The sequence below is a fragment of the Apus apus genome, chromosome 18 (genome assembly GCF_020740795.1).
Source record: "Apus apus isolate bApuApu2 chromosome 18, bApuApu2.pri.cur, whole genome shotgun sequence".
In the NCBI taxonomy this organism is placed as follows: domain Eukaryota; kingdom Metazoa; phylum Chordata; class Aves; order Apodiformes; family Apodidae; genus Apus; species Apus apus.
Genome location: NC_067299.1, coordinates 2397756 through 2408000, shown reverse-complemented (window position 1 = coordinate 2408000; position 10245 = coordinate 2397756). Strand labels below are relative to the sequence as shown.

Here is a 10245-nt window from a genome sequence, read left to right as displayed (position 1 = left end):
GGGCCCCATGTCGTGTGTGGCCAGTGGCTTTGCTTCCCTGAGTGACAGTGTGAAAGAGCTTGTCCCCTCTGTGTGTCCCCACCAGGGCCCGTTGCTGGCCCATGCCCCTTCCCTGCCTGTCCCCTCACTTGTAGCAGCCAAACCCACATGTGAAGTCGGCCTGGCAGCGTGGGGTGCTGGAGGTGCCTCCACCAGCTCCTTCACCCACAGCTTGGTGCTACCCCCCTCTTGCCATTTGGTGGGTGCAGGGACCCAGGTCCCCATCCGTCCCCCTGGCAGTGCCCCCAGTACTGGCCAGTCCCTTTGCCAGCAGTGACCTACTGTGGGGTGGAGGGTGCAGTGGGACCCCATGCCCCTCCCACCACCTGGGTGGGGAGCACGGGTGTTATCAGCCCCCGGCTTGTGCTGGGGCCACGGGCTCAGATCTGGCTCTGGGTGCAGGGCGCGCCGGGCGAGGTGCCCTATCTGCATGTGCATGTCTGTGTCCCTGCCACCCTCACTGCTGTATGATAATAAAGCCTTGTCACCTCCTTGTCACCGCCTGCCTTGGCTCTCGACTTGTGCCTCCTGCACCCACCCTCCCGGGCCTGTGCCAGAGCTGGTGCTTGACCAGCCGTGGCTGGGGCTGCTGGCCCCAAAATGGGCAGGTGTTCCCCCTGGGATGGAGGAACAATCAATGCATGGAAGTGGTGTCCCGGTTCATGCTGCTCCTGCAGAGCTTGTGACCTTCCTGTGATCACCATGTCCCCATGGGCTCTGCTCCCAGCTACCCTGAGTTGGGGGTACAGCCTTGTCCTGCTCCCACATGGGTGAAGATGGAGCCAGGAGTCACCGAGGGTGGCTGGTGACCTCCAGCTGCCTTGCCATGGTTAACCCAGAGAGCTGGCCACCATGGGGACACCCCAACTGGTGACACCCCAGTGTTTGGAGCAGGGCTGGTGTGGGCTGATGGCTCTGTCTGTCCCAGCAGCTCCTGCTGCCACCAGCTCCCCTTGCCTTGCCACCAGAGCCCCTGCAACCCACAGTGACCCGTGTCCCATGGCACCCAGTGAGCCTGGTGTCCCCATCCCAGCCCTGCACGTGCTTCCCTGCTCTGGGGGACAGGAGGGTGGCCCTGGGGGTACCTGTCCTTCTCAGGGACAGCCTGGCAGCCAACAGTGACAACCAGCAATGGGGCTCAGAGGGGGTGCTTTGCTGCAATGCCCTCCCCAGGGCACTGGCAGTTCCCTCAAGACCCTCCATGTCCCCCCTCCAGGGGCAGGGATGTGGGCAGGACAAAGGGCCCTGACCCCCACACCCTGCAGCAGGGTGACCCTGCAGATATGCTGGGTGGGGACGTCTCGGCAGCCCCTGATGTCTCCTTATCTGCAGCCAGACCTGCTGCCGCGGCACTGCAGGGCTGTCAGGGGGGCTGCAGCCCCCAGGTCCCCACATCCTGCCTGGGGACAGGCTGGTGCCCCCTCCTGTGCCACCTGTGCCACTTGACCCTCAGCCACCTCCTGCCAGTGTCTGGCCAGGCTGGGGGGGAGTGTAGGTGATGCTGCCCCTGTCACTCAGAGGTGACAGCGGGTCTGGGGACACCTGGCGTGGCAGGGCAGGGTCCCCGATAGCCGAGCGCTGCTGCTTATCAGGGCCCGGCGGGGATTATCAACCCCCTGCAGGCGGCTTCCAGGAACGCGGCGTGTCCGGGGCCAACAACCGGGCATGATGGCACAGTGGGGACAGAGAGGGCTGCGGACCAGGGAAGGGTGTATGGGGCTGGAATGGGGACCCCAGGCCCACGGGGTGCTGCTTGGTCCCCAGGGGGTGCCGGTCCCACCACACACACGGCTGGGGGACATGTATGGCCAGGGCCATGTGAAATGAAGTGACACAGTCCTCTTGGGGACACACCTGGCCAGGGGTGGCATGTCCTTTGGGGACACACAGCTGGGGGATACATCCCTCCAGGAGACAAATTCACCTGGGGGGGGGGGGGGGGGGCGCACACAGGCGGGGGACATGTCCCTGCACACTGGGTGACACATCTTTTGTTTTGGAGGGGACATGCTGCCAGCAGACGTGTCCCCTGGGGGAGCGGGCATGGCCAGGGGACACAGCATTTTGGAGGCCACTTACCCTGGGGGGACTCGGTCTTCCTGCACCCACCCCTGTGCCTCACCTGGGGGTGCTTGTGCAGGGGGACTCCTGCACTCCCATGTCCCCCCAGCACTGCACCAGGTCCCGTCCCTATGGGGCTGCCCCCTGCTACATCCAAAGCTCTCGTCCAGCAACTGGGAACCAGTTTGGAATGGGTAACTCCCAGTTTGGAGTCTCCCTGCCTATGGGAGGGGCCATCCTGGTGACCACAGGGGTCAAGGCAGGAGGACGAGAGGCTTGCAGGGGGGTCCTGGCAAGCCCTGTGTCCCCAGACCCACCATGGGCTTGTGGGGAGCTGCTTGGGGCTGTGCCCCCCCGGGCACGAGGGGGTTAAGGGGTCCCGTCCAGCTGTGCGTGCAGATGTGTGATATGCAGATGAGGCAGAGCAGGTTTTATAAGGCGGGTTCAGAGCCAGCACCCCACAAAGCCCTAGTGCCACCCCCAGAGGTAGGTGCCACCTCCTGAGGAGTCACTGTCCTGCTCCGGGGTGGTGGGACTGGGGGTGACAAAGAGGGGACACGAGGAGGTGTTGGGGATGGGGGGGCTACTGGGAACCTCTGTCTTGCTCTGGGGTGGTGGGACTGGGGGGGACAAGGAGGGGTTAGGGGATGGCTGGGGTTGGGGGGAACTTCTGTCCTGCTCTGGGGTGGTGGGACTGGGGGGATAAGGAGGGGAGGGGGTAGGGGGATGCTGAGATGGGGGAGTTACGGGGTGTTTCCATCCTGCTCTGGGGTGGTGGGATTGGAGGATAAAGAGAGGATGCCGAGGGGGGGAGCATTGGGAGCTTCCATCCTGCTGCGGGGCAGCAGGACTGGGGAGGCAGGGATGGGGTGTGTGGGGTGCTGGGATGGGGAGGCCGCGAGGACCCTTCATCCTGCTCTGGGGTGGTGGGACCAGGGGGACAAGGGTGAGGTGGTGGGGATGCCGGGGAGGGGACGTGGTGCCTGTGCTGTGGTTCCTGACGGTGCTCCCTGCCCCGGTGCAGACGCTGCTCCCCCCGGGACCCCCTGGCTCTCTCCGGCCTCCCGGGACAGGATATCATCGTATACTGTAAGTTGGCTTGGAGACACTACAGTATAGATGATGTACTCCCCCCGGCGGCACCCGCACCGGCCCCGCACCGGCCCCGCACCGGCCCCGCACCGCCCGCCACGTGGGACCGACACGACACGGGGCACGGAGGGGTGGGGGGCACGGGGGGGTGGGGAGGGGACGGGCCCTGGGGGCCTGTGGGGTGGGGAAGTGGGGGGGACGGGGGCACCGTGGGGTGCGGGGAGCTGCGGGAGCGGCCGGGGATCCGCGGCCGGCGGGGAAACCGTTACCATTACTGAGTTTAGTAATGGTAATGGTTCTGCCGCCGGCTGGGCAAGCGGCGTGACACGGCGTGACACGGCGTGACACGGCCCGGCACGGCCCGGCACGTCACGGCACGGCCCGGCCGGTGCTGGAGCCCGGGTGTCGGGCACGGGGCAATAAAGCGGGTTTCAGCACCACGGCTCCGGCTCTCTTCTGTCCCAGGGGCTCCAGGCCCAGGGGCCAGCAGACGTGTCCCCTGGGGGAGCGGGCATGGCCGGGGGACACAGCATTTTGGAGGCCACCCACCCTGGGGGGACTCAGTCTTCCTGCACCCACCCCTGTGCCTCACCTGGGGGTGCTTGTGCAGGGGGACTCCTGCACTCCCATGTCCCCCCAGCACTGCACCAGGTCCCGTCCCTATGGGGCTGCCCCCCGCTACATCCAAAGCCCTTGTCCAGCAACTGGGAGCCAGTTTGGAATGGGTAACACCCAGTTTGGGGTCTCCCCGCCTATGGGAGGGACCGTCCTGGTGACCACAGGGGTCAAGGCAGGAGGACGAGAGGCTTGCAGGGGGGTCCTGGCAAGCCCCATGTCCCCAGACCCACCATGGGCTCAGTTACTGGGTGTACTGGGGAGTACTTGGGGGCTCCAAGGGGTGCAGGGTGGGACAGGGAACCTTGGGGTCCATCTGGGTGTAAAGGGGTGCAGGGATAACTTGGGGTGCAGGAGGCACTAGAGTGCACTGGGGTGTACTGCAGGGTGTGCTGGGGAGAACTGGGAGGCACTGGAGTGTATTGAGGGGGGACTGGGAGACTTGAGGAGCACTGGTGTGTGTTTCAGGGGGAGCACTGGGATGTGCTGGTGTATGGGGGCAGGGTTGCATTACGGGGGGGAACTGGGAGGACTGGGGCTCACTGGGGAGCACAGAGGAGTGGATGGGGTTCATTGCGGGGGCCACCGGGCAGCACTGGGGTGCACACAGGGGTTCACTGGGAGCACTGGTTAGAACACTGGGCTGTGTGGCAGGGCATTAGGTGCGCTGGGAACACTGGGTGCCTTTGCGGGACACTGGGAGCACTGGGGGGACACTGGGGGCACTGGGGGGGCACTGGGAGCACTGGGGGGCACTGGAGGGACACTGGGGGGGACACTGGGAGCACTGGGGAGACACTGGGGGGCACTGGAGGGACACTAGGGGACACTGGGAGCACGGGGGGCACTGGGGGGACACTGGGGGGAACACTGGGAGCACTGGGGGGAGCACTGGGGGGAGCACTGGGGGGAGCACTGGGGGGACACTGGGGGGGACACTGGGAGCACGGGGGGCACTGGGGGGAGCACTGGGGGGGACACTGGGAGCACGGGGGGCACTGGGGGGAGCACTGGGGGGGACACTGGGAGCACGGGGGGGCACTGGGGGGACACTGGGGGGGACACTGGGAGCACGGGGGGCACTGGGGGGAGCACTGGGGGGCACTGGGGGGGCACTGGGGGAACACTGGGAGCACTGGGGGGCACTGGGAGCACTGGGGGGGCACTGGGAGCAGCTGCAGCCCCGGGACTCCCCGCCCTGCGCCGCGCGGCGGGCCCGGCAGGGGGCGCTCACCCCCCGCCCCGCCCCCGCGCCGACCGCGCCCGCTTCCTTCCCACAACCCCCTGCGGCGGCGAGCGGCGCGCTGGCCCCGCCCGCCTCCTCTCCATGCTCCCCCCCCTTCCGCTCCCAGCCTGCCCCGCGCGGGCAGCATGGCGGCCGCCCGGGCCCTGCGCTGGGCTGCCCGGGCCGCGGCGGGGCCGCTCCGGATGAGGCCGGGTAGGGCGGGGGAGGCCGAGGCCTCTGCCCCGGGGCCGCGTTTCTCTGCCGGGGCTGCTGCGGGGCGGGGCGTGAGGCCGGGCGGCGCGGGGGGAGCGGTGCCAGCGGTGCCTGGGCGCTGCGGGGCGGGACGCGGCGGCCTGGGGGCGTTTCAGGTGCGGGCAGGGTTTGATGTCGCTGTCCTAGGGTGTTTTCTGGAGCGCTGCGTCCCGCGGGCCGCCCTGCTCCCCGCCCGCGGGGGAGGGAGCAGCTCAGCCCTGGGCAGCATCCTGGGCATCCCTGCTGAGCAGCCGAGCCAGGCCCTGGGCCAGCACCCCCCGCCCGTGGCCACCAACAGAGGTGAGTGGTACCGGGGGTGGGCTCTGGGGTGGCTTATCCTGACCTGTTGTAGGATTCGAGCTTCTCCTTTGCCCTGCCAGAGGAACAAGACCGTCTGCTACAGGATCAGCCTGACCAGCCCCAGAACCCAAAGGTTTTAAGAATTGCCATAATCGGGGCACCCAACGCTGGGAAATCCACCCTCTCTAATCAGCTTTTGGGCAGAAAGGTAAAGCTGGGGTGGGGCAAGAACTTCAGGCTGCTAAATTGCTTATTTACTTATTTATTTATTTATTTTTAACATATTCTGGCTGTGTAACATGTTTCATTTCCTACAGGTGTTCCCTGTCTCTAGGAAGGTTCACACAACCCGGTGCAAGGCCCGGGGGGTCGTCACCTATGAGGACACACAGCTGGTAAATTTGCAGAGCTGGGGGGGGGGGGGGGGGTGGTAGCCAGAAGGTGTTGGGTTTTCTCATTTTTGTCCCAGGGGGTCACTTCTGATGACACAAATGTAAGTTGTAGCTTGGCCACAAAGTGACAAGATCTGTCTGTCATCTTTCTAGATCATTCTGGACACACCTGGCCTCACTAGTCCCTTGAAAGCCAAAAGGTATCAGCACTGTTCTGAGGGGGAGGGAGAGGACCTGTCCATCCAGGTTTGATAGAACCAGAATGATTTCCAGGATTGTACATTTTTAGCTTTGTTTTGGTCTGTGAGGTTTTTCTTGCAGCCCTTTCAGCAGCACAGGGAGCCTGTGGCATCCCCTGGGCCCTCTCAGGTTTGAGTCTGTGTGTGCAAGGAGGGATGTCACAGCTCCCAGGGCAGCTTTGTGCCAGCTGGGATGGTGAAAACACTGGATTTGCCCCAGTTGGAGGGGAAGGAAGGTGGCTGTGATCCAGTGTGTCTCTGCCTTACTCGTTTGCATTTGCCTTTCAGACACAACCTGGAGGAGGCCATGCTGACAGACCCGTGGGAGAGCATGAAACAGGCAGATTTAGGTGGGTGCTCAGCTCCTCTTGCATCAAACCAAACCCTTTATCTGCCTTGGAGGTTTTCAGCCCATGGGCTGAGGTATCTGGGTCCTTACTAGGCACCAAAAGCAGCCTTGGGAGTATGAACTTAGAGGGAGGAGGGGAGGGCAGTGAGAGGATTGGAAATACTGAGCTGAGGTGGGGATAAGAACTGCCTGGTGCCAAGGAAGGCAGCTTGGGTTAATAATAGGGCTTGGAGGTTGAGTTACAGCAGGTGTGATGTCTTTAGTATGACAGGTATAAACTGCATCGTACTGTTTTATCAATAGAACCCTCCTTTTTGGTTCCATCCGTGTGCTCTCCTGTAGAAGAGAGAGGAGCAGCAGCAGGAGGGAGGTGACCATGGACTGTAGAGAAGCAGAAAATGAACATTTAGGAAAACAGGTTGATCACCTTCCATCACTCTCTTCTGGCAGTTCTGGTGTTGGTGGATGTGTCGGATCACTGGACACGGAACTCTCTGAGCAAGGAGGTGCTGAAGGTTCTTTCTGAGTTTCCCCAGATCCCCAGTGTCCTGGTTCTGAACAAGGTAACCCAGGAGCTTCTCCTTCCTGCCTTCTGCTGGTGTCCAGGCAGAACCTGGTGTTCTCAGGTCACTGAGCCCAGCTGTCTTGAAGGACACTGGTTTCCTCCTCTGCTCCAGAGTATTTCAGTGTGTGTCTGTGTCTGTTTGCTGCATTCCTGAAGCTCTATGGAGCAGTTGGAATATAAATCAGCTTGGGAAGAGGAGCTGGCACCACAGGGGGGTTGTGGTGCAGAGGTGACAGGGAAGGTGTCGCTGTCAGGTTGACAATGTCTGGACAAGCTGTGCTGGAGCTGTTGACACACTGGGGTTTGGCCTCTGTTTGGAAAACTGTCCAGTTCTGTCACAGAAGCCTTGTCCTACCTGCCCTGGGGGGTTTCTTCTGGCTCCTTCAGATCCAGAGCCTCATTTAGGATAAATTCCTCACCCTTTTCTCTCACTTCAGGTGGATCGGCTAAAGAAGAAATACATCCTGCTGGAACTAGTGACTGAGCTGACAGAGGGGATTGTAGGTGGCAAGAAGCTGGAAGCAAGATCTGCATTTAAACACAATTCCAGTTCTCCAGCAAAGGCTCCTCCTCAAACTCCTGAGGCTTTTCCACCTGGGAGCAGGACCCCTGAGTCTGGCTGCCTGCAGAGAGAGGAGCAAGAAGCCTCCAGCTTGGACAACAGCAGTGACATGAGGGCTTCTGAGTCTGGCCTTCTCACAGAAGAAGCACAAGGGTCAAAGCATTATGGACCCAGAGATCTAAAAAATATGAGAGGCTGGCCTGGCTTCCAGGAGATCTTCATGCTGGCAGCTCTCCATGGGGAGGAGGTGGATACACTGAAGGTAACATCTTCTGTTAATGCTCTGAGACTGGTGCCCTCTCACCCTTGTGGGACCGAGGTCCTTCACACTGAGCCTCATCTCTGAGGAAGCAGAAGAACTGCAGTTCTTGGCCTGTGGTGCAGAAGGGAATTGTAGTTGGTTGATGTAGAGTAAGTCTGTAGGGTATCTCCACAGTGTCCTGTACAGAGCTCTTGGAGCTCTCCAGGCCGCAGCTTGTTCATGCCAGTGAAGCCACCCAACCCTTTATCCTTCAGCTTCAAGTGTGTGAGCTTCTGTAACTCCTACAAACAGCTCTGGGGAGGTGTTACCCTTTGGCAGGGTTTGGATTTCTTTGGTGGTGAAAGGGAGGCTTCTGAAATCACCACCCTGACCAGCAGCAGTGTCCCAGTGGCCCCATTTAGAGGGTGGTGGCACCACCAGGGTGGTTGGTGACAGCTGATGGGTGCCATGTGTTTTGTGCTGGCAGCAGTACCTCCTGATGCAAGCCAAGCCAGGCCCGTGGGAGTTTCACAGCGGGGTCTTGACCAGCCAGTCACCTCAAGAAATCTGTGATAATATCATCAGGGAGAAGATCCTGGAGTACCTGCCTCTGGAAGTGCCCTATGGCGTGACCCAGGTGGGAAGCACGTGCAGACTTGTCTTTGAGCTATTTTATTGGGAATGGTTTTGGTTGGAAAAGACCGTTAAGGTCATCAAGTCCAACTGAAGTACCAGCCACATTTACTGGTGTCAGGGAGGGGTGTTTGCAGAGTCTCAGTGTGCTCTGGCTGTTGCAGGTGACAGAGATGTGGGAGGAAGGCCCAAGTGGGGAGCTCCTCATCGTGCAGAACCTCTTGGTCCCAAGGAAGTCACACATGGTGAGTAACAGAAGAGAAATGTGGGGCTGAGGAGCGAGAAAGGAGGTTCCCCAGCTCCAGCTGTGTGTGTCCTTGCTGTGACCACCTCTCCCTCGGCAGTGGGGTCTGTTGGGAAGAGCCAGGTGCCTGATGCAGTCACAGACTCTTCAGGGCCACCTGGCACCTCTTGAAGGTGGTTTGATCTTGAGGCTTCTCTAACTGCTCTATCCTGTTTCATCCCTTCTGTGGCTGCACTGTTGATTCCTTGGGTGATTCCTCCCCTCAGGGAAGCAATGTGAGGATAAGGGTGATGACCTTCTCTCTGGGTTTTCATACAGATGATGTTGATTGGAAGAGGAGGGAAGGTTGTCAGCAGGATTGCTCAGGAGGCTGGCCAGGACCTGATGAACGTGTTCCTGTGCGATGTCCGCCTGAAGCTCAAGGTGGAGATGAAGAGTTGAGCTCTTTGTGTGTGTTTTAATGGCCCTTGAGCTCTTGGAGAGACCAGTCTGGTGGTTCCCTGTGGGTTTCTTGGCACCTTTGTTCAATCCTGAAGCAGAGGATGATGGAATCTGTATAATGGGCTGAAGTAGAACATGTATGTCAGTTTGGGCCGTTCCACCAAATAATATAAATCTTCAGTCCTTCTACATCTTGTGGAAGCTGGGGATGGACATTGGAGAGCCAGCTGCACCTGAAGGTGCCTGAATCCACCAGTATTACTGTGAAGTCCATGCTCTTTGCTGCAGGGTCACAGCTGAAGGAAAGCCCCAGGTGGGAAGAGCAGCAAATCCACAGAGCATGGTGGAACCAGGCCCTGTGGGTGTGTGCCTGGGTCCCTGGTGGTCCACACGTGGACCTGGTGTTTGGGGCCTTGAGTTTCATCTCTACACCACTGTGCTCAGGTGTGTGGGGCATGGGGTGGCTTCCTGCCAGAAGTCACGTAAATCCCCATGTGCTGCTATCAATTAATTTCCCTGAGTGAGGAGACCTCCAGCAGGTGCCCCAGAAGTTGAGTGAGGAGATCTGGTGGGGTCTGCTGGGGACCCTGCCCCTGCCTGGAGCCCAGACCTGTGGAGCAAATCCTCTGCCCACCATCCTTCTCTGGTGCCAGGTCAAGAAGATGCTTTACCAGCACTGGGAAAAGCTTGTGCCTGAGCTGCTGAAGGAAATGGCCATTGGGAATGGAAGAGCACCTGAAAGCCAGGTTGGGATGCCTTCAGAACTTGGCCTGCTGTGTTCCCTTGAGCAGGGGACACTCTGGTCCCTCAGCTGCTTCTGTCCAGCTTTTGTACTTTCTTTGCAATAAAATGAGGTCCCAGCAAAAGCACTTGTTCTCATCTCTGTTCTTCCTTCCCCTGACCCAGTCCCTGCAGCCACCACTTTTCATCCCTTTTATTCCAGCTAAAACCAGGATGCTTTTATGGCTTTCCTCCTTTCGTCCCAGCAGGGCTCA

At 60.6% G+C, this 10245-nt stretch overlaps 1 protein-coding gene across 3 annotated transcripts; it reads left to right on the top strand.

The window, feature by feature from the left end:
- Positions 1 to 5139: 5139 nt before the first annotated feature.
- ERAL1 (Era like 12S mitochondrial rRNA chaperone 1) lies at positions 5140 to 10116 on the top strand. 3 transcript variants are annotated; one of them, XM_051635991.1, is made up of 11 exons: positions 5140 to 5245; positions 5432 to 5584; positions 5665 to 5792; positions 5902 to 5979; positions 6130 to 6176; positions 6504 to 6565; positions 7015 to 7127; positions 7567 to 7953; positions 8518 to 8569; positions 8730 to 8810; positions 9128 to 10116. In XM_051635991.1, the coding sequence occupies exons 1-11, from the start codon at positions 5179 to 5181 to the stop codon at positions 9268 to 9270; spliced, it is 1311 nt and encodes a 436-aa protein (XP_051491951.1). In that variant the 5' UTR covers positions 5140 to 5178; the 3' UTR covers positions 9271 to 10116. The 3 variants fall into 3 exon arrangements, with proteins under 3 accessions (XP_051491951.1, XP_051491950.1, XP_051491949.1); XM_051635990.1 differs by having other exon boundaries at positions 8423 to 8569; XM_051635989.1 differs by having other exon boundaries at positions 8420 to 8569.
- The last annotated feature ends 129 nt before the right edge of the window (positions 10117 to 10245 follow it).

Coding starts and splice junctions, on each gene's coding strand:
- ERAL1 (XM_051635989.1), top strand. CDS start 5,179: ATGGCGGCCGCCCGGGCCCTGCGCTGGGCTGCCCGGGCCGCGGCGGGG. Junction 7,128..7,566: donor GTGTCCTGGTTCTGAACAAG/GTAACCCAGGAG, acceptor CTCTCACTTCAG/GTGGATCGGCTAAAGAAGAA. Junction 8,570..8,729: donor TGCCCTATGGCGTGACCCAG/GTGGGAAGCACG, acceptor TGGCTGTTGCAG/GTGACAGAGATGTGGGAGGA.